This window comes from Dipodomys ordii, unplaced genomic scaffold, assembly GCF_000151885.1.
Source record: "Dipodomys ordii isolate 6190 unplaced genomic scaffold, Dord_2.0 Scaffold8, whole genome shotgun sequence".
NCBI lineage: Eukaryota > Metazoa > Chordata > Mammalia > Rodentia > Heteromyidae > Dipodomys > Dipodomys ordii.
Genome location: NW_012267224.1, coordinates 22879894 through 22904928, shown reverse-complemented (window position 1 = coordinate 22904928; position 25035 = coordinate 22879894). Strand labels below are relative to the sequence as shown.

At 34.5% G+C, this 25035-nt stretch overlaps 1 protein-coding gene across 2 annotated transcripts in view; it reads left to right on the top strand.

The window, feature by feature from the left end:
* The window catches only part of Gabra2 (gamma-aminobutyric acid (GABA) A receptor, alpha 2), a 115164-nt gene that overhangs the window by 32704 nt on the left and 57425 nt on the right, over window positions 1-25035 (top strand). The window contains exons 1-3 of one of the 2 annotated variants that reach the window (XM_013008957.1): window positions 13941-13991; window positions 14611-14664; window positions 21481-21548. In XM_013008957.1, the coding sequence (XP_012864411.1) occupies window positions 21546-21548 (3 nt within the window). In that variant the 5' untranslated portion in view covers window positions 13941-13991; window positions 14611-14664; window positions 21481-21545. Of the gene's footprint in view, window positions 1-13940; window positions 13992-14610; window positions 14665-21480; window positions 21549-25035 lie in introns of those variants that run through there. The other variant, XM_013008956.1, reaches the window with a different exon arrangement.

Below are 25035 nucleotides of genomic sequence, written 5' to 3'. Positions count from 1 at the left end.
GAGTAAAGAGGTAAATTATATAGAATATATGGATGGATGCTTTGAAAAAATTAAAATAAACCTAAGGTAGAGAATGTTAGACAGTAAGGAAATGAATAGGGGGAAATTGTGAGAAAGATGATATTTTTCAATTTATTAGGGATGTTTATATTAGTTTCATTGAGACATTCATATTTGTATAAAGACTGAAGAGTTCAGGAAGTCACAATAAAATAGTCTGAAGATGTGCACAGTGGAATGGCTGACAGTCTAGTCTCCTCAGAGTAAGTATGATAAGAGCAGCTCTAGATAAAGGAGATCACCTTGTAGAAGGCAAGGTTGGCAAGAGATGAATTTGGGCTTGCAATGGAGAGGATGATTCCAGTCACTTGGGACATTTTAACCATTTCCAGGTTGAGGAGTGTGACATGGAGTCATGTATTGATTTGGCTCACTTCCTTCCTTCCTTCCTTCCTTCCTTTCTTTCTTTGTTTCTTGCTTTCTTACTTTCTGGCTTTCTTTCTTTCTTTCATTTTGTCAGTTGTGGGGCTTGAACTCTGGGCCTGGGCTGTACCTTAACTGTTCAGCTCAAGGCGAGCACTCTACCACTTGAGTCACAACGCCACTTCTGGTTTTCTGGTGGTTTATTGGAGATAAGAGTCTCACGGACTTTTGTTCCCGGCCTGGCTTTGAACTGCAATCCTCAGATCTCAGTCTCCTGATTCTCTATGTATGACAATGCGAGTTGCATTGCAAAGGTGGAGGTATAAGAGGCCAGTGATGGGCTGGGATGGTTCTGGAGATGCAGAGAGCTCTTTTTTCCTGTTGGGTTGGATGTATGTGCATCTGGAAGGATTATAATGTGGATACTTTTATTTTAAAACTTGTAGCTTCTTCTTTTCTGTACACCAATGGACACACATGTACTCACTTCTGCCTTCTTGGGACATCTTGAAAACAGTATATATGAAGTTGTTGCTAAGGATTCATGGAGCCATGGAGGGGCAATGGGAATGGTTCTCAGGGAGAACACTGACATATGGACCAATGATAAGGAAGGGCCTGGGAGGGCTGTGTTCCTTTTTCTTTGCAGCTCCATCTAAGCTGGCTTATTCATCCTCCATTAAATTGTCTGATTGAGGCATTTTGCCACACCACTCTCCAAAATCAATACGAATGCTGACAGCCTTCTTGATTGCAGAAAATGGCCTCATTGTTCTCTGGCCACGTGGAGACACAGACTGGATAGTCAATGGAAATGGACAATGGCTGATTACCTGACTCAATAAAAATCCCCAAAAAGTCTATCTAAAATTTTTCTACTGAGGGCAAAAATGGATCTCTGTTCTTCTCTTTATGGGCTGATATATCCTTAGAAACTGAGGAGAACTGCCATGATGTTTTCAGGAAATGATGCATTTCAATTCAGTATTGGATTTATATTCTTGTGAACATTTACAGATGGGATACATAAAAACGTTCACACTGAGAGGAGCAGCAAACATTATTATTTCTGGGAAGACTAAAGGAAAAATACATTATGTAGCTTACTTACTATATCTGTGTTTTTCCTTTCATGATCTGTGAGTTACAAATATATGTAAAATGTTGAGGCTCAACATTTGTAAATAGAGTCCGGAGCCATAGTTCTAAGCAGGGAAGTTGTGGGTGAAGGGTATCTGGGCACGAATAGAGCATGCTGATTTAGCTGTATCTGTCATGAAGTCTACTGTCTGGTTGGGTTTTCAGTGCACAAAATGCATGCAAAGGCTTATTCATAGTGATATTCTAACTACACAGCAAAAACTTCACAGTTCCATGTTCTAAGTTCAGTGAAAGCAATCTGGAGTGAATCCCTTTGATCTGTGAATGAGATTTATTCTGCAACTGTCTTATAAAACTAGCTTAAAAGACAACCATGTGCAGTGGCTTATACCTGTAATCCTAGCTACTCAGGAGACTAAGATATAATTTGAAACTACCTGGAGCAGAAAAGTCTCTGAGACTCATGTCTTCCATAAACCACCAAAAAAATGGGTGTGGGTCTGTGGCTCAAGTGCTGAAGCACCAGCCTTGAGGATGAAAGCTCAGGCACAGAATTCAGTACCAGAATTCACGTTCAAGGACTGGCACGTGCGGGTGCACATGCACACACACACACACACACACACACACACACACAAAGACTACCAGGAATGGTTGGAAAAAGAACAATTAAGAGTGAACAGGTGCAATAATTTTCTGACAGAATGTAATCATATCAATTTATTAGCTTATAGGGCAAATACTTTTGTAGCATGCCATAGCAGAAACTGAATTTTAGACTAGGGAAAAAATTCCAACTCTTTATAACAATGTATCAAAACTAAGATAGAAAAGGGATAAGATTCAATGCAAATGTCACATAGATGATAATCTCTGAGAAATTAAAAAATATGGCTAAAATACAGAGATTAAACTGTAGTTTATTTTATTTATTTTTGTATGTTTTTTATTGTAAAATGATGTACAGAGGGGTTACAGTTACATAAGCAAGGTAATGAGTGCATTTCCTATTGAGCTCCTCCTTTGATTTCCCCCTACCATCGCTTCCCTCCCACCTCCACAACTATCCTCCAACCCCGCTGAAGTTGTAAAGTTCGTTTTCAACACAGTGTTTGGTACATCTCGTTGTTATAATGGGTCAACCTGTCTCCTTGTTTAAGTATTTTGTTTTTTCCCTTCCCCTCCCCAAATTAGAGAAGTATATATACAAGATTCAGGACACCAACATCAAATACAGTGAAAACAGGGGTTATACCATGGGGGAGGAACATACAGAGCAGCAACAAAAAAATAAAATCACATGGTACATTGTAAGTATGTTAGAAACAATAGCAAGAAAGAAAAAAAAGATATTTGTGTCCCTATCTTGGGGTTCATTTCGCTTAACATCATCTTTTTTTTTTGGGTCCGGTCGTGGGGCCTGAACTCTGGGCCTGGGTGCTGTCCCTCAGCTCTTCAGCTCAAGGCTAACACTCTATCACTTGAGCCACAGCGCCACTTCCGGCTTTTTTCATTTTGCTTATGTGGTGCTGAGGAATCGAACCCAGAGCCTCAGGCATGCAAGGCAAGTGTTCTTCCACTGAGCCACCCTCCCAGCCCTTAACATCATCTTATATGGTCATAGGTACATAGCTTTTGGCCTCTTGTCCTACATATGTACTAGTTATTGCAAATAAGGGAAGCCATGAGAACTCTTTGGGCCTGGTTTAATATAATTTTTTCCAAGTCTTTCCATTTCCTAACAAATGGGGTGATATCATTCTTTCTGATGGAGCATAGAATTCCATTTATATATACCACATTTTCTTGATCCATTCATCTACTGAGGAGCATCTGGGTTGGTTCCATATCTTAGCTATGGTAAATAATGCTGCAATAAACATAGTTGTGCTGCTAGCCTTAGTATACCCTTGTTTGGGAAAATGCCCAAAAGTGGGATTGCTGGGTCATTGGGGAGCTCTAATTTAAACCACATGGTTTAGAATATAATATAGTTTAGAATGAGAGTAAATGAAATATCTCATTTCAAAATAGTCTGTGATTTAAATAGGGATACAGGTGGACCCATTGCAACATTGGAAAAAAACGAACTTGACAACTTTGGCAGGGGCTGGGGGGGTAGGGAGGGCAGGGATGGTAAGGGAAACAAAGGAGGAGGCAACAATGCTTAATAAGAAATAAGTAAGCCAAGCCTAAAGAAACATAGGTCCCATGGTTTCCCTTATTTGCAATATTGAGTATATGTATGAGTCAAGCAGAAAAGGTCAGATAAGGTGATGTTAGGAAAATGAACCATAAGATATGTATTCAAATGTTTTTTTGTTCTTTCATGCATTTGCTTCTGACACATTTATAAGATTATTTCTTTGTTGCTTTGTATGTCCTTCCCCCACAGTATAACCCCTGCTTTCACTGTATTTGATGTGGGTATAATTTGTGGAGGGGAAGGGGAAAAACAAGTCATTTAAATAAGGGTACAAGTGAGCCCGTTGCAACAATGAGAAGTACAAGTTGTCATGTCGAAAACGAACTTTACAACTTTGGTGGTGGGGGGGGAGGGTTGAGAGGGAAGGTGGGAGGAAGTTGGGAAGGGATGGGAAGGGGAAACAAAGGAGGAGGCTACAATGCTTGATAAGAAATGTACTCATTATCTTGCCCATGTAATTGTAACCCCTCTGTACAGTATTTTCACAATAAAAAAAAAGAAATATACTCATTACCTTGCTCATGTAATTGTAACCCCTCTGTGTGGTATTTTCAAAATAAAAAAAACTTAGTCCGATTTTTTTCCTTGGAAGTTGAGCCTTTCATGTATTAATGTTGAATAATATTAACCATTTATATATATCATAAAATATTCTGATATAAAATTTTGTTTATAAAATGTAAATTTCCTGTCTCCCTACATTCTTCTAACAGAGGAATTTTAAAATAAAAATTTGTAATTTTTCTAAAGAACAGATAGAAAAATTTGCATACAGATTAAGAAGAAAGTGAAATTGGATCACAGTTTGCAAAGAATGCTGAATTTGAGAATTTACCTTAAATCAAAATGAACATTTCATAACCAAGTCTAGATGTAGCCTCCAAAAGAATTTGAAAAGACCATCAAAGAATTATATTAATTTTATTTCATCATTTTTTATTCTCTCATTTCTTTCTTGTATGCAGTAAGTCTATATTTATCAAATACCTCTTATTGCTAATTTGTGTACTTACTTGAGTGACTTAGTTGGTAAGAAATCTATTTCATCAGCTTTTGTACCTAAGTAAAACTTGAAATCCACTCAATTTCATCAAAGAGAGCTGTGGTAAATATTACTATTAATTGCAATTAATTGTGTGCTTTTTTTCTGTCTTTGTTTTTTGTGGTGTCTTTCTCAATCTCTCTCTCTTATTCTTTCTTTGTTCCCCTGCCCCTCCATTCTTGATCTTTTTTGTTTCCTTCTATCTCCTCTTTGAATTTTAAACTTAAATACATGTTTGCAACACCGTTTATAAAATAAGTGAAATCAAAGCATGCATTGTGCCTTGAAGGGTGGCCTGGGAAGTATCTCCCTGAAATCTTTCACTCTCCAGATTTATGTTCAGAACTTACTTATCATCTCTCTCCTTAGTTAGCATTTCTCCCCACATCACACTTTTGTATTTTTGTTAAGTTTGATATTACTAGCTACGTTTTGGGCAAAAATAGATTTACTATTTTCTCTTTGTTCCTAGACCATCAGGAGTCACATGCTTTGTTCTTCATTTCCTGTTCACATATAGCCTATCATCTAAGCATACTAAATAGTGTCACAGCAGGCATTTGATAAGCTTTTGCTTTGAAGAAGAAAGTAGAGAAGGCAGCAAGAAAGAAAATCCATTTATCTGTTTCTCTGTTTTTCTACACTGAGGTCTCATTTAATGTTACATGTTTAGGGTATAATAATATCTTTTATTTAAATTTGAGATATTCAAAACCAAAATTAAAATATATGTGACAGATATGACAAGACACAGATAGATGCAATATCTGTAGACCACCCATAAAATGTAGATAAGATACAATGAAAAGTTGAAATAACTTTTGTGCAATTTGTTACTTGAATATGGGATTTGTATGAGTATTGCTATGTTGTTATAGTTCTAACAATATATAATATGAAGATGTCTCATGATGAGTTTGTAGTAAATATATATTTGATTATAGTGGCACTACGTAAGACAAAAGTGTTAAGCTAATTGATTTATCCTTGGACTGGCTACTTACTTTCTTTGATTTTTTTCAGTGCTGATGAATTAACATAGGGACCCAAGCATGCTGGCCCATATCTACTGCTGAGCTCTATCTCTAGCCTCTAGTTATGCTTTAGAATAACATTTTATCAGTTTAGAATCACATTTTATCAGATTCATTGTACGTATAAGCAAATGTGTTAAATTGAAACTCCTTTGTGTAACTATTTGAAGGCAGTAAGAAACAAAAAAATCCTTACTAAGCAAAAAGTTTTTAAAATAAGAACGAGTTTTGATCAGAGAAAAAGTGTTTCAGTGTACCTCTGTTTCTTATTATCTTTTGAATTTAAACAAAGGAAAAGATAAATGTAATAATACTTAGCTCATAAAGATGATGTTAATGATAAATTTAGTTCAACTCTAAAACAACCTAATCCATGAATGCAATAAATGCTTAGCATGTGGTAAGTTCCTTTCATTATCTCACATTGGGATTCAGCAGATATGACAAGCACTAAGGGCTGCAACTCTTAATTTTCTAAAAGTTCCTAATTATATATTAGCAATAGAGAAATCATAATATTTTCTAATATGCATAGCTTCAGGAAGTGAATCATGTGAGATGTGATAAAGTTAATTATTTTAGGTTTCTTCTTGCCTTTTATAACACTTTAAGCTAAATTTATTGTGAAGAAGAAAGTGATACTATCATCAGAGTAGAATATCAATAAGCCCTGTGCTGTAAGCACAGAGTCTCTGAAGCTGATCTAGAAGATGCAGGGAAAAGATAGGAATAGCTTATAATATTATCAACAAAACTCTGACTGCATTTAATTTTGGAATATTGTAGATGAAAAATATGTGCCTGTTGAATGCGAAGAGGGAATTCTAATTTGAAGCAAAACATGATCTAAAACCTACTTTTTGTCAACATCTAAGTCTAGAATTCTACTTTCAATTGTTTTCCAAGGAAGATTGATGTCATTTATCCATTTGACATCCTAATGATTTTTCTACCTGTAATCATTGTCAGATTATTCATGGATATACAAATAATGCTTTGACTTCTGACATATTTAAGTGTTGGTATGAACTTATTCTGGGTTATAATTTGCTATCGAACAAGAAGGAGATCAAAATAAATTTCACATCTAAAATTATGTTTCTAAGACAAATGTAGAAAATAGACAATAGTATAAGATAAAGTAATTTTTTCTTAGAATGTTGTGTATATAATTCTGTGGTTATTAATAATATATTAGTTATACAGAATGGAGTCCTAAGAGTCTTTGTGCACTAAATAGATTGTAGAGCACATGGCCTTTTAATAATGCTATGTGCCTCGAAAATTGCCATGTTGATTTTATGATTTTACTTGAAGTAGTTAAAAAATGCAAACAAAAATTTCTTGGAGCTCACAGAAAGATTAATCACATATCCCAGAAATTTCAAGTGTAACTTTGTAGATGGAGTGTTATTTGAGCAGGAACTTTTGAGAACAATGTTTAAGTAAAGAGCAAATTTTAGAGAAGGAACAGTAAGTAGGAAAACATGACTGGATGGAGTAGACTTGTGCAGAGTTTGGTGTAACAAGGTATATGACACAGAATGGTTTGGATCAGTATGTGAGGGTAGATAGACATGTCAAAAAGGTCTTATGCCAAGAACTCTAAGAATTGTTTTGAACAAGGATGAGTCTTCAAGAATTTTTTTTTTAATCAGGGGAGAAATTTCTCAAGGTTTACATATAGGTTAGAATCCTTTGGTAGCATCATAGAGGGTAAAGTAAGAGATGGTTAAGAACAGAGCAGGAGCACATTAAAAAGACCACTTTAAAGGCCATTTTGCTTATAAGGAAGAAGAATAAAAGAAACTTTAAGATATAGATCTTAAAATAACCTGATGAAAATGAATAAAATAGATTGAAATGAATGAAATAGATTGTGAGGCTTGTATGTGTAACTCAGTGGTACATGCTTTGCATGTATGAATTCTTGGGTTCAGTTCTCAGAACTAATGAACAAACCAACCAGACATTAAAATTGATGCTAGGGGCTGGAAAGGTGGCTCAGTGGTAGAGCGCTTGCCTTGCATGCCTGAGGCTCTGGGTTCTATTCCTCAGCACCACATTAGCAAAAAGAAAAAAGCCGGAAGTGGCGCTGTGGCTCAAGTGGTAGAGCACTAGCCTGGAGCTGAAGAGCTGAGGGACAGCACCCAGGCCCAGAGTTCAGGCCCCATGACCAGACCCAAAAAATAAAAATAGTAAATAAAATTGATGCTAAAAGTTTCAACCCTGCTTTGATGAGATTGCCTTTTACCTACACTAGAAATATAGTAGGCAGACTTTTAAATATGCAAAAAAACCTTTTGTACATATGCATTTGAAGCAGTTTGAGTTGTATTTTAGTGATAACTTTAATTACATATAAATATTTCCTTTCTACCAAAGAGTAAAGAGAAAAATGTTCTTTTGCAAGCTGAACAAAAATATGGCAGTCAATAGTAGCATTTGGAGAATTTATGAAAATAAATTCTGTACTTAGGCTTATATATCCTTCAATCTCTTCTATCAGTGATATTGTGTTTCTGAAGGCATTTAACAATCTGCAATATATGTTGTTTAACAAAACCATTTTATCAGAAAATACATTTTATTTTTATTTTGGCTATCAGAATCATTTCTTATTAATTTTAACCCTGGGACTAAGATATAAATTTTTTATAGACACAGTTTATATCCTCAGCATTCAGCCAATAAGCTGTTTTATATTAGTGCCTGATGAGAACAGCATGAGATTTTAGGTTTGGGACTAATAAACTACAAATTACTAACAAACACAGTTGTACTTGATGTGTGATAGCTGGTCCTTTGATGGAACTTTGGACTCAATGTTCTAGCATACCCCAGTGCTTTGCATGCCCTCCTGAAAATCTTGAAATAGGCACCATCTCTCCTCTCCCTCCTGGCAGAGATCTTTAATTCTTTCTCTTTTCAGAGGCCTGGACTGAGCCAGCAATTAGTTGTTTCTACCTTTAGGGATGTAATTAGTGTATAGTGACACATACAGCTTCCCTTTGGAAATATTCTCTCCCTCGTGGACCATCTCTGAGTAGTACTTAGTAAGCTCTGGATAGACTTTTGTTAATTGAACCAAATTGGTCCTACTCAATCAATGCAAACCAATAGGTCCCAGCCTTCCCCTGTCCTGGTAGATTTCCATTCTGGAGGGCTGCAACAGGAGACATGACTTCAGCAACCTCTTTGGATTAAGCTGAATCTTTACATATTGGAAGAGGACATTGCAAATCAGACAAAGAACAGCACATCTACTGATGGAATGGTTGTAAGAAGCAGAGCAAATCTTTATACTTTCTGCAGGTGTTTTGAATTCAGTCATTTGCCCCCCTCCATGAACAACAGATGTGATCAGATGTCTTTAATTTTACCTTTCAAGATTTTGTATATTGTCTGCAATATAGGAAATATTTACTTTTTCTAGGTGTACATGTTTTTTCTTCAAATTTTATTCTGAACTTTAAGTAGTCATATAGAGGAGTTCCCTTTGCACAGAGCCTTGACATATCACAATCAAAGGTGTTTTAAGGGCATGTTGTAGTGTTCCAGTGTGTGTATTGTGGAATGAGGAAATGAGGCAATTAGCCATCAGTCCCTAACACAGTTAGGATTTCTTTGTGGTGAGAACATTTAGCATCCACTCTGAATAATTTTGTAGCATACTATACTGGGAATGTTGTTTGATTGTAATTTTTTTTACTTTCTTCAGCAATTTCTATACTATTTTGCAAAACTGCTGTATTAATTTATATTCCATCCAATAGTGTGCAGTGATTCTCTTTTCTCTATTTCTTGCTTATACTTATTTTTTTCTGCTATGCTCTTAGCAATAGCCTTTCTAACAGGTGTGTGGGAGTATGTCACTCTCGTTTTGCTTTGTACTTCCTTAATGATTTGGGATGTTGAACATTCTTTTGTGTATCTGTTAAGTAGTTAGCCATTTATATATATATATGTACATACACATACATATATGTGTGTATGTATTCATATATTTATATATACAAATATATATTTATATACATATAAATATATATAAACAAAATACATATAATAATATAATATTATATATAGCATATAATATTGTAATATATTATATAATATAATACATATATAAATATATAACATATACATGTATAAATATGTATGTATATATTTATGTATTTATATATATACATACACACATATACATATGTGTATGTATGTATGTATATATTCCTTTCTCTTTTGTCAATTGTGGCGCTTGGACTCAGGACCTGGGTGCTGTTCCTGAGCCACTTTGTGCTCAAGGCTAGCTCTCTGCCACTTGAGCCACAGCAACACTTCTGGGTTCTGAGTGGTTTATTGGAGACAAGCATCTCACTGGGACTTTTCTGCCCATGCTGGGTTCGAAGCATGATCCTCATATGTCAACCTTCTGAGTAGACAGGATTACAGGATTGAGCCACCAGCACACAGCTTAAATAGTACTTTGAAAAAATGTATACTCTGTATTTTACCTTCTTTTTGATCAGTAGGAACCGTTCCATGTATAATTTGCAAGTATCTTCTCTCATTCTGCAATTGTCTCTTTACTGTTAATTGTTTTCATTTGCTGTGCAGAAGTTTGCTGTGCTTTTAGAATCCTATGCAGTAAATCACTTCCCAGATCAACACCAAGTATTTCTTTTCCTATGTTTTATTTAAGTCATTTGATACCTTCAAATGTTTCATTTAACATTTTAATATCATTCTTCTGCATGAAGGCAGTCAGATTTCTCATTCATAATTATTGAAGAAGCTGTTCTTTCCCCCTTGTGTGTTCTTAGAAGCCTTTTAATGAAAGTCATTTGATTGTCACTCTGGTAGCTATTGTTGGTGAGTAAAAATATTACTGAATTTTTTTTATTGATTTCCAACCTGTCACATTTCTGAACTTGTCAGATCTTTGTTTGTTTAATGGATTTTAAAAATGTTTTCTACCCATCAGATCATGCTATCTATCACTAAACAGGAAGAATCACTTTTTGGCTCCTATTTCAGTAACTTTAGTTCTTGCCATTTTTTTGTTTGTTTGGTCATTAGTGTTCTTTTGAATAGAACCTTTGAAAGTAGATATACAGATCTTTTTCAGGGTTCCAAACATGCTATTTTTAAAATCAAGAAAGTTTGTTACTTAAAATAGGTCAAAATGCAAAAGATTCAAAACTAAAACAGAAAACATGCAAATAAAATTTTTTTTAAAAGCACTACGGAAGGGAGGGAAAGATGGTAGGGGAAAAACAAAGGAGGAGGTAATAATGTTTATTAGGAAATGTACCTTCCTTACTCATGTACCTGTAACTTCTTTGTACAGTAACTTTAGAATAAAAATATGTACAAAAAAGAATCTTCTTTGGAATTCATGAAATTCCACATGCATTGATACTTTATTTTCCAAATCATCATAATATATTTAAACCAATATCTTTGTAATATTGGTACAAATGATGCTACTAAAACAAAATATCTGTTGAATTTTATTATATTTCAAAATTCTTTTTGGCTTTATGGGCACTTTGTGGACCATTGAAATGAACAGTCATTCTATCAGATATGTGCAATCCCTTTGTGGTTGAAAGACAGAGGGTTTTATTATCAAATTTAATATTTTCAACTTCTAGTAAGGAACAACAAACTACCAAATTCACAAAAGTCCTTTCTTTAATAAGAACTTGTTACTTTAATGAAAATGACTGATAAAAGTGGCGCTTGTAGGTGTAGTAAGAATTATTTTAGGAAGCAAACTCTCTTTGTTGTAAGTGTAGAATAATGCAACACACAATAATGACTATCTTCTTGAAATATACACAGGCTCTTTTAGTTATGATAAATGAGGAAAAGAATTATTAGCACATCATCTGCTTGAAGGAATGACATCTGCAATTTGATTTAGCCTTAGCATTGTAAACCTTTGCCTTACTCACATCACTGTTAAGATTTAAGTGATAGGACTGAAGAGTACAGCTTATTGTTTGGTTGGTTAGCTCGAGTAGATTTAATTAGTTTCTTTTCTGTATCAGTAAATATGGTCATTTTTTTAGAATATGTGAGTGACATTTGAATTTAGTTTTATTTTTTTATACTGCAAAGTCAGACATGAAGAGTGCTGTCAAGCCTTAGCAGAGAGGGGGTGAAGTGAACCCCAGAAGGGGCCAAAACCAAGGCACAGTAATGGCCACAGTATTACTGAAGATATGGAGAAGACCAAGAATTAGTGTGCAGCATGCTTTGGAGTTGTCTCCACTTAGGAAGAGAGAAAGATGAGTTATCTTTTTGTCCATCAGTTCCTTCTTGATTATGGCTCCAAATAGTATAAAAAAAACTTTGTTTTTGCCTTCACAGTCTGCTCTGCACAGAGAAATCCCTCAGGTAGGAAATAACTAGAACACTTCTCCATGGAGAAGAATGTCAAGGAATCATGGACCTGGGACTGAAAACAGAGGCCATAGAGGTCTTCTAGTTATATATAATACTTAGAACTTTGTTAATGCAACTTTTAAACTATCACACTTTGACTTGAAATCATTATTATAATGAGAAAAAAAGCATATTGTATCCGCAAAAATAGAAATTCTTTTTTTTTTCAGGAAGAATTTTTTAAAAAAAATTTATTTTATTGTAAAGATGCTGTATAGAGAGGTTACATCAAGGAGTGTGGTAAATTAGTACATTTCCTATTGAACATTGTTACCCACTCCTTTGTTTTTCCCCTACTAACTCTTCCCTTCCCATCTCCCCAATTCCTCCTTCTTCCCCCTAAATTGTAAAGTTCATTTTCAACATAGTATCTGGTACATCTAATTGTTACAATGGGTCACCCTGTATACTTATTTTACATTTTATTTTATTGTAAAGATGTTGTACAAAGGGTTACAGTTACATGAGAAAGGTAATGAGTACATTTCTTGTTGAGTATTGTCACCCCCTCTTTCTAGTGCTAGATATAAATGTATTTTTCAAAACATTTTATTTTTCATCTTTATGATAATACATAACCAATTGAACAGGTATGAATAAATAAGTATTCATTTATTTACTCAGTACTCAAGTTGGAACTCAGGGCCTGTGTTTACTAGGCAAGACTTCGGACATTTAAGGCATATGCTGTATCATATCTTCATATTTTCAGCATTAAGAGGGGATAGCTGATTGAGTGTTTTGGTTTGCAATTCCCAGATGCTTAATGGTGTTTTATTTTTTGTAATATATTTGTTGGCCATTTGTAGCCAATCAATAGATATTGAGAAATATCTATTCAGGTCTTTGGCTCAATTTTACATAGGATTATGTATTTTCATGTTATTTAGTTGTCTTTTAAAATTATCTTTAAGTAGTTATATTATGGAGTTGCCAGTTAACAAAGCAGTTTAAGAATGCAATATATCTTGATCAATGTCACCTCTTTTGTCATTCTCTTAATCCTTCCCAACCATTCGCTTCCCCCCCAGTTTTCTTAATTTTGTAGGATGCACATGTCTTTTATGACTACATTCTCCCCTCTTCCTCTTTTCATGTATTTACACAAGCCTCTCCTCAATCCCTGCTCAGTCCATTTCTAGAAACCATTTCCCAGTGTTTATTTGGTTGAATTGTACGTTAGCCTTTCTAAGGAATTACACCATTTGCGTTTTGAAACAATCCCTTTATCTAATTAAAATTTGCAAATACCTTCTGCTATTCTGTGATCATGTCTTCAATATTAATTGATTCTTTTAATTGCTTTTAGACCACTTTATTGTGATGCATTTTAATTTTGCTTTTGTTGTTTATGTTTTGAGCTCACATATAAGAAATTTCGATTAGATCAGTGCTCTTTAGCTTTTACCTGCATTCTTTTCTTAATTATTTAACAATTTCAGGATTGTATTTAAATCTTATAACTAGTTTGAGTTGTTTGCTGTATAATAAAGCATAATTTCATAATCTGCCCGTGAATTGTCAGTTTATCAAATGTGCTTGTTTAAATCAACTTCTTTCACCATTGTTCATTCTTGGCACATTACCTTAAAGTCAATTAACTATAGAAGTGTGGGTTTATTTCCTCCTACTGCTTCTTATTCTAATCAGTGGTATTTTCCTCTTCTTTCTTCCCTCCAGATATCTATTACTAATCCTTGTGATGGATATCCCAAGTGGTTATGCAAGAAGCTAGGTTTGTTACTGATATATTTTTTCTCCTTTTGCATGTTCAGCCTTTCCTATTCTGCTTCACCACTTCTTATTTGCATTGCTATATATGCAACTATCTTTTCCCTTAAGTAAGAAAACCCAAGAGATCTCTCTTACTCTTTCGTGCCATTTTGCTAGACTCTTCTTTCCCTTCAAAATCCATCTTGCCAAGATTTCTTCAAAGTCGTTCTTGTATTTTCAAGTTCACTCCCAGGTTAGCATCAGCACAAATCCCTTTCTCTGCCAAAGAGTCTTTTGCTTAAACATTCAGATCTCTGAATCCAGAATGTTTTCCAGGTCCTGGATTACCTGATCAGAACTTTGAACTGTACAACCTTCTTCATAGAAGTGTGAATTGTCTTTATAACACATCTACTCAATCTTTTGGATGCATTCATTCATTTTTACTTTCAGATCTTCTACCTTCTTCTTTACTAATCTAATTTCCTAGGTCTAATTTCTAAGTCTAATCTCTTAGATCACTTTTTAAAATGTATTCCTTCAACTTTGCCTCTTATTTTTAATTTTTTTCTTTTGATCAGTATTCTGATCTAATTGTTTACCATCAGATATTTTCCTTAATTGCCTATATTTTCACACAGATCCTGTGAGGTAGTTCCTGCTATTCTTGTTGCTTCAGAGAAGAAGAAACCAAGGTTTGTAGAAGTTATGTAATTCTTGCAGTTATTGTTTAATGGAGTGAATTTCTCTCTAGTATGTGTTCACACCTTAGAATTCTCTAGTTAAAAATACATACAATAAAAAGTAAATGTTTTTCTATTTCCTTCCATATGCTTGCCATAAGCAATTTCACATAAATTAACCATTTAATTTCTATAAGGGAGGTAGAGTTATATTCAAGTAAGCAGTTATCCAAGACTGCACAATTATGAAAAATGCATGATCTCGCTGCAATCCTATTCCTCTGTTTTCTTACTGCACTGTAGTTCACACTTTCATGGAATCCAATTATTTTCTATCTTGAGATGTTGACCTCACAGCTTCTTTTATTTGGGCAAAAATGAATACTCTGTTGGCACATTGGTACATACCTATAATATTGGGTATTTGGGAAATGGAGTGTAGGAGGACAATGGTTCTAGGTCAACTCAGGCCAATTTAGCATGAGAATCTATCTGAAAAACAAAAGAAAACAAAATAAGAAAGAGCAAGAAGACTGGGTCTGGCTCAATGGTTGATTTTCTAACAAACATGAGACTGAGTTAAATCTCTAGTACTGTAAGAAGCAAAGAACCCAAACCTTAATGTTCTTTAATGTGTTTCTCTAAACCAGTAAAACATATTAAGATGTCTCGGAACACATTCTAAATTTCCTATAAAACATCCTTTATATCTTACAGGTTGAATAAGTTAAAGTAAAGCACTTCTATTTTTTACACTCACTGTTCCAAAATAAATCAGACTCAGTAGCTGAGTTCTTTAAAATATTTATTCTGATCCTCTTATGATTCTGTCTGGAATATATCAGTTAGCTCCCCAAATGCCACAATTTCTAGTTTCCTTAATTTTTGTCTTAAACAATGTACATGAATTACAGGAGATATTAGAGGCTATATTCCCAATGAAAAGTGGTCATGGGGAGGAACAAGATAATGCAGAACTGAAGTATGGAGATGGAGGGAAAATGCAGTTTGAATTGCAATGTTCAGTTGTGGCTTATTATATTAGTAGAGATAGAGAATAAAGTGCAAGCACCATATACAAATGAACATGGATTCAGAGAGACAAAGAGAGAAAGAGAGAGAGAGAATAGTTAAACTTACAACCTAATAAAATGAGTTGGAAAAAATCATATTAAGTGAAGTAAGCCAGATCCAAAGAAACATAAGTTCCATGGTTTCCCTTATTTGTATTAATTGGTATACATCTAGGATAATCTTAGCAGTGAGCATAATAGCTCAATAGCCCTATGTACATACGACCATATAAGATGATGCTAAGTGAAATGAATCTAAGACATGGACACAAGACATTTTTCTTTGTTTTTGTTTTTATTTTTATTTATTTTTTATTTTTATTTTTTTGTCAGTCATGGGGCTTGAACTCTGGGCCTGGGCACTGTCCCTCAGCTTTTCAGCTCAAGGCTGGCGCTCTACCACTTGAGGCATAGCTCTACTATTGGCTTTTTTTTCATATGTGAGAGAGATTATGAATAGAAAATTGCAGCAGCAGAACACATTCTAAAAAAAATTCTGTGTATAGGAATTTAGAAGAAAGAATGATCTCCACAAGGTCTTCAATCTTATCCTTATGTACCATGGAAAAGTCAGTTATCTTCAAGTTTCTTGTGGTTAGTTCCCCTAGAGACTACTATACTAAAGGTATTTCCATGCTCATAAATGGTAAAAGTATTGAAAAATGTAATCTCTCCATTTTTGCTACTCATAGCATTATTAAAGATTAGATAATGAAATAAAAATAGATGTATCAGAATAAGTTTTTTTTAAGAAAACATACACAGATAATTTTGGACTTAGAAACTCTTTAGTTCAATTGCATATGGCTTGGGACAAAGTTACTATCTCTGGATTAAACATCACTGAAGTAGGAGAGATTGGGTTTATCTAGGCAAGGTATTTTCCATTTCTAGGGTAACATAGTTACTGACCACATCAGGCAATAAATATGCACTGGCAAGGCACTTGATAATGAAAAAACTCTGAAATATTTATAGGCTTTTATATTTTATCCTTTAAACATAATTTTATATTTTGTAACCTTGAATATCTTATTGTGGCTATCTGGGGAAAATAAATTTAGAAGTGGATTGTATGCTATAGGACTTGGCATAAGTAACAGGCATATATAATATCCATCAATCATTTGTGTGTTGGGGGGGGAAACTGCAACTGGCCAAATATTAGAGATTTTTGTTTGGAAATTTGATTGCTACTGTATATCATATTACCTATTACAGGCATGCTATTTATGAGGTCATCAGAAATTTTGATCAAGATAAATTGTATCCATAAGCTCCTTTGTTAAATGGCAATTTCTTTGTACAACTACTTAAAGATAACAAAAATAATTTTAAAAGAATTTTTAAAATTGTATTGGCTATACACTTTCTTTATGTTCTCACTATTCATTCACATTGCAACTTTCTTTCATTAGGTTTATATGTACATAGTTCTACTGAAATTATTCATCTCATCCTCTAAAAATCATCTAATAATCACATGGATAGATTCATTTCAGTAATATTACCTTAAAAATCCAATCTGGCTTTTGCCTTGATTTGACCTTTTCCTTTTCTTATGTTTTCCCTTGTCTTCACATCTTCCATAGTGAACAATCTATCATAGTCTCATTTGAGTTTATTTATAAAATGTAACTTAACATTTATAACCTAATTTTGGCCAGAATATTTTTCAACTCAGTGTCCTTCAAAGAATCTTCTGTTGTTTTGAATCTAAATATTATAGTCTAATAATTAAGGCATGTTAGAATCTTTTGATATAGTGTCTACCATTTTTTTTAGTCTGAAGCCTCACCCTTTGCATATATCAGCCATGTTTATGAATCAAACAGAATTGTGAGTCTTGATTTTGCACATAAAGACTTCTTTGTAAAAAATATTCTCCCTTGCACTTTATTGCCTTCCCACTTTTTGAAATCATAAAAGAATAGTTATCCAGTCATCTTCCTCCAGAATACTTCTGTTAACATGGTTATACTGTCTTCTCATTATTGAAGTACTATTTTTAAATAATTTTTGCTTTCTATATAGACAGAAAACTTTTGGTTCTTGAATATTTTAATGCATCTTATGGAATTAGAAATATTAGCTGACTATTTTATTTTCTTCTTTACAGATTTGCAAAAAAATTCTATAAAGAAATTTTTATTGGGTTGTTTCCATATTTTGCCTATGGTAAACAATGCAGCAATGAACATGGTTGTGCTAGTATCTTTAGTGTGGCCTTGTTTTTGCTCTATTGGATAAAAGCCCAGGAGTGGGATTACTGGATCACAGGGAAGTTCTATATTTAGTCTTTTGGGGAACCTCCATGCTGCTTTCCAGAGTTGTTGAACAAGTTTGCATTCCCACCAACAGTGTAGTAGCGTTCTATTTTGGAAACCGCCCAGACACTCCTCATTGGATGAAAGGATCAAGAAAATGTGGTACAGATACACATGGAATTTTATACTTCCATTAGAAAGAATAATATTGTACCAATCACAAGGAAATAGAAATATTTGGAAAAGTTATATTAAGTGATATAAGCCAGACCTAAAGAAATACAGGTTGCATAGTTTCCCTCATTTGGTGTAAATAGAATGTGCCTATAAATCTACAACTAAACACACTGGATGGAAAAAATACAAAAAATACACTTGGACATGATAACTTATACAGTACTCTAGACAATCACACAAGGAGATCAAAAGAGGATGTTTTTAAGAGAGGATCACAAGGGCTCAATATTTGTGTGCATATGATCTTATAGCCTGATGTCCATCAAAATGAACTCCAAGAAATGGGAGTGATAGGGTTTTTCATTTGTTATTTTACTTTTTTTCTCTCTCCTTTGTTGCTGTTATTGGTTTATGTACCTTTGGTATTGTATGTACGATTATCTGCTTTGGAGAGGGTAAGAGAGAGCACAGAAATTATTTACTAAGGCTGAACACATTCAGTAGTGATACTAGACACTATGTTGAAAATTAACTCTACCACTTGTGGAGGAGGGGGATCAGGAAAGGAAAACTGGGAGAAAATGAGGGAAGAGGTGGCACTGTTCAAAAAGAAATGTTCTCATTACCTGACTATGTAACTGTAGTCCTTCTGTATATCATACTTACAATAACAATAAAAAGGAAAGAAAAAGAAAGAAAAATGAATTTTTACTATTATTGTCTACTGCATTACTCAGTGAAGGATGATTTTTTTGTGAGTCAATTTAAACTCTTCTTGTAACTATTTATACATTTATTTGTTTTTCCTGTGAAGTATTTCAGACATTCAGAAAAGTACAGGGAATAATATAGTTTATTCAAAAACCACTGTCATCAAATCCTGATTGCCAGAATTGACTAGGATCATCTTTATAAGATGAGAAATGCATCCAGTTCTCTCAGTACATCCCTACTGGCCAATTTTCTCTCTCTAGTGGTAGCTGTTATTCTGAGTCTGATGATTCTCTTTAAGGAATAGATTTTCTTTTATGCTTGTTCCACACATCTCTATTTCTATTAAAGTATCTAGTATCAGCTCACGATGTTTCGCCTACAGAGAAATCTATAAGTAGATTTTCTTTCACATATCACGCTGGTGGTATTTGTAGAGCCCCAAAAATTATCTTGCAATCAATTATTCTCAGGAAACTAGTGGTGGATGTTTTATCTGAGATCTGCTTACTCTTCAAAAGTTTTGGTGTGCACAGAATTATTGCTTTCTTCAGGTTCATTCTTGACCTGTGCTTTGTTACTTCACTGAGAACCAATCATTCAAACTTTCAAGCCGGGTCTAACAGGTGTCCTTTCCCACTTACAATGTTGATGAAATATTTTAGCAAGTTTGCTTCTAAATAAGAACTATGGTGGAAAATGGATTGCTTATTCAAATATACAACACCTAATACATGACAGATACATTTTAAGCAGTCAGTTTACAATAATGAACAGAAATTACACAGTATCTATTCTTTAGTGAACTTCACTCTGGTCAGGGGACAGATCAAACACAAAACAAATAGTGGATAACATATTAAGCCATGGAAATAAAAACAAATTTTGAAATATCCTATAAAAGAAACAAGTATTAGGATAGTAACACTAAAATAAAAGAAAAAGAATGATAAACTTTTGCTCTGTATACTGTAACTATGATTTTGTCACTGAGTGTTCTGGAGAAAAGAAATATGTATGTTTGTAAGCAATTCCTTTTAGCTTCAAGTTTATCATTGGATGATGTATGATGCTATGGTTTTGCCTTTAAACCTAAAAGCTAGATTGCTTGAGTTCTAAAATCTGCTCTGTCAACTATACTCTTCTGTAGGGCATTGGGAAAATTTGATCACATGTCTGTCTATTGTTGAACACATGCATAGGGGTCACAAAAATGAATGAATGCTATAGTTTTTTTCATGTGGATTATAGGTCAAGTACTTTGAGAAGTCTGTAGTATGTAATAACATTCAAAGACTTTTTTCAGAACCAGTTTATTAAAATTCTTTTCATTTTTAATTTTTATCTTCATGTTTCCAAAATCCTAGACATACTTCACTTTATTCATTTCCTGTAAAATACATTCATCATAATAAAAACTATTTCCTTATTTTGTTTGTGTAGAATTGGATGAGAAATTTAGCTCAAGATGAAAAACTAAATGATGATTTTTCCCCTTACAATAAAGTTGAAAGGATTATTGTTTTTAAATTTTTCCTTTGAGATTTCTATCTCCCATCACCAATTTATTTTATTTAAAATAAAACATGCACATAACTTGGTTAATAGAGTAATTCAGTTAATCGTGTTATAGCTATCAGGTTACAAAACTTTAGAGTCTAATTCAGTCAGTCTTTGCACTTCAGGTATTCTTAAGTATATTCAAAGAAAGCTTGTTTATAGATAATTTAGTATGATTGCATATACTTCTGTGTTGCTGAATAGTAAGGATTTTTATGTTAATGTGAAATACAATTATTATTAAAAATTTTTGTGGCTTATAGATAAGATATACATCCTTATAAAATCATAGGTCTTTACTATCATGTTTTGAGTACAGTGGCCCAAGCCCATAATACTAATTCCTTGGGAGGTCAGGATTGGAGAATTGTGAGCTTCAGGCCAATCTGTGCATGAAGTTTCCTGAGACTCCCATCTCGCTCAATGGCTGGGGAGGATGGCATGCACCTGTTATCCCAGCTGTGGGAGAATGGTGAGATGCTGTGGAATATGCCTGTAATCCCCCGGGCCATAGGGAAGCATAAGTGGGAAGAATAGAGGATCATAGATCCAATTGACCTGAGCATAAAGTGAGACCCATCCTGAAAAATAACTAATAAAAAGGGGGCTGTAGACATGACTGAAGTGTTAGAGTACCTGCTTAGCCAGCACAGGTCCTGTTCTTCACCTTCATGAAATGGTAGATGAAAGTCCTTATTTTAAACATCAAATTTAGAACTCTATTGTATAATAACCATGTTTTCTTGTCTACTACTGCTGATGAACTTGTTTAAATCAGTTTACTTAAGATGGTTTCTGAAAAAAATATTGTTCATACTAAGTTTGACTAAAGAATATGCTGATCACATTTGTTCTCTAAGAAAGATTAGAATACTTTTAGATACAACTTTGTGGTGGTTGTGAACACTATAAAAATGCAAAATGGTTCTTAAATTTATCTCCCAGCTTTCTAACAATTCCAGGTACTCAAGTCTTTCTATTTCATTTGAGTCTTGCTACATAATGTCTATAGTCACTCTTTTTTTTCCCCCTTCCACTAGACAGTATTACTGAAGTCTTCACAAACATCTACGTGACCAGTTTTGGCCCAGTATCTGACACTGATATGGTGAGTTTTTTCCTATTTAGTAGTGTTTTTATTTATATAATAGAAAGTGGTATGTGATTTACAATAAATACTTTTATGGTTGTAGAATTGCTCATCTGTCTCACATCTATCAAAATACACAGGGAGCACATGATGATAATCTATTTATACAAAGGAGAACAATACCAACCTGGTACATTTGGTCCTTTATATCTATATGCTTTACAAAACTTATCTTACCACTACATTAGTAAACAATTCAAGTGTAAATAAAACCAATGGTATTAGTGACTAATTTTCTGGGATTTATGTTGCTGCTCTGACTTATGTCTGTACAGTTTCATAGAAAGTTGTGATGTTTTTCTATCCATGAAAAAATTTTCCGTGGGCCCTAAGCAAAGTAAATGCCTGTCATATACACAGAGCAGGTACATATAAACCCATAAAAAAACGGATATGACCATTTTTGAATTCTGTGAGACTGGTGTTCATTTATTTACTTTTTAATTAGCTTGTAAAGAGAAGAAGCTTAGTCTGGTATGTTAGAAACCAGGGGTCTGGAATCACCAAGAAAAATCATTGACTATTCATGAACATTTTAGAAATCAGTTGTCCATGTCATCTCTGAACTATTCTGTAATAGAAATTTTTCTCGTAGTAATATTGTGTTCACTAAAGCCAGGTGTTGGCGGCTCACATCTGTAATCCTAGCTACTTAAGAGGACCATGGTTCAATGTAAGCCCAGACAGGAAAGCACAAGACTTTTATCACTGATTAACCACCAGAAAACTGGAAATGGCTGTGTACCACTCTACAGCACTAGTCTTGAGCAAAAGACTTCAGGGACAGCCCCCAGACCATGACAGACATCAATCTATAGGTATCAGTCCCATGATAGACAAAAATAAATGAATAAATGTGCATATATATAAATATATGTATAAATATACACATTGTATATATATATTAACTGGTATCATGTCATATATTAACTGGTCTCATGTCATATATCGTCCTCCACTTCATGTCTGACCTTGTATTTTATGAATGTGCATGTCTTTGTCCTCTGCCACCTCCCCTACCTCCTCAAGTTTGTGGCTTATAATCATAGTCATGCACAGCCATTCTGCACTCAAGAACCTAATGTCACTTTGAAGATCCGCCTCTTACATAGTGCAGGGAGCGAGTGAGAATTTGAGGTTTCTGTGTTCCTTTTGCTCAGTCATTTCCCAGCCACGTAATCTCTCCCCAATTTGTCTCTCATTGCTAACCCAAGGGGAAAGTCGACAGTTTGGAAATTTTCCACCTGAATAAACAAACAAAGCCAAAATAAACCCTTTTATTTCAGGCACTCATAAACATTGTTAGTTAATTTATCAGGACTTCCCTGCTTTCCCATTGGGGAGTAGGATTGCCACTTTTATAATAAACAAAAATTTGCCATTCTTTCTGTCAGAAACACTATCAAAGAAGATCCTCACCTTTGGGAGTTACAAAACATGATCAGTTGTTTAACTTTGCTAAAAATATAGAACATAAAGATGTTTTAAATTTTTTATTTTATAGCCGGGCGCTGGTGGCTCACGCCTGTAATCCTAGCTACTCAGGAGGCTGAGATCTGAGGATCGCAGTTCAAAGCCAGCCCGGGCAGGAGAGACTGTAAGACTCCTATCTCCAATAAACCACCAGAAAACCGGAAGTGGCGCTGTAGCTCAAGTGGTAGAGCGCTCGCCTTGAGCTGAAGAGCTGAGGGACAGCGCCCAGGCCCAGAGTTCAAGCCCCACAACCGACAAAAAAAAAAAAAATTATTTTATTATAAAGATGCTGTACAGAGGGATTACAGTTACATGAGTAAGGCAATGAGCACATTTCTTGTCAATCCTTGTTACCCCTTCCCTTGTTATTCTCACACTATCCCCCCTTCCTTCACAACTCTCTTCCCAAATTTGTAAAGTTCATTTCCAATATTCTGTCTTGTGGGTATCATTGTTGCTATGGTAAGCTAGTGTTTGTAATCTCACTAGGATGCATCTTACTGGATCCCTGTCAGAGGATCCATGTTACTGTACAGGCATGGGGGGTAGCTTTTGGAGTTGATGCAACTCACTGAATGTTCTTGTTCACTCTTCTGTGTAGCACAGGGGGATAGAATGAAGAGGAGCATTTATTGTAACTTAGCCTATTCTATTTGATATTTGGCCAAATTGAACGACAAAAGTTGAAAGTGGGGGGAAATTAAGGTTGAATCACATTAATCCTATACATGTATAAGTCAGATACACATAAAAACACTTATACTTGAATCTACTTCTACTAGAGAGGGTGGAACCCATTTAAGAATATATGCACTTCTCAGAAGAAGTGAGAATGGCCAATACAAAGAAAGAAATGTTCAACATATATTACCATAAAAGAAATGCAAACCAAAACAACATTCAGATTCTACCTCACCCTGGTTAGAATGGCCATTATCCAGAAAACTAACAATAACAGATGCTGGTGAAGAGATGGCCAAAAGGGAATGATACTACAATGCTGGAGGGAAAGTAAACTTGTTTAACCACTTTGAAAAGTGGTATGGATGTTTCCCAAAAGACTAAACATATAGCCTCCCTGTGACCCAGCAATTACACTGCTGGGCATTTATCCAATAGAGCACAGACAAGGCCACACTAAAGCTACTAGTGCAACCATGGACATTGCAGCATTGTTTACCATAGCCAAGATATGGAATCAACCCAGATGTACCTCAACATATGAATGGATCAAGAAAATGTGGTATATATACACAATGGAATTCTATGCCTCCATCAGAAAGAATGACATCACCCCATTTGTTAGGAAATGGAAAGACTTGGAAAAAATTATATTAAGTGAAGTAATCCAGGCCCAAAAAACATAGGTCCCATGGTTTCCATTATTTGCAATAACTAGTGTATGTTTGAGACAAGCAGAAAAGGTCAGATAAGTTGATTTTAGGAGAAATGAACCCCAAGATAAAGACTCAAATGGTTTTTCTTTCTTGCTATTGTTTCTAACATATTTACAAGGTGTTTTTTTGTTGCTTTGTATGTCCCTCCTCCACAGTGTAAACTCTATTTACACTGTATTTGATGTTGGTATAATTTGGGGAGAGAAAGGGAAAAAACAAATTGTTTAAATAGGGATACAGGTGGACCCATTGGAACAATGAGATGTACAAGATGCTATGTCGAAAAATGAACTTGACAACTTTGGTGGGGATTGGAGAGGAGTGTAGTTGTGGAGATGGGAGTGCAGGGATGATAGAGGAAAAACAAAGGAGGAGGCAACAATGCTTGATAAGAAATGTACTCATTACCTTGCTCATGTAATTGTAACCCCTCTGTACAGCATTTTCACAATAAAAAACATATAAAAAAGAAAATGTGGTATATGTACACAATGAAACTCTACATTGCCATTAAAAAGAATGATATTGTACCATTTGTGAGGAATTGGAAATACTTGGAAAAAATCATATTAAGT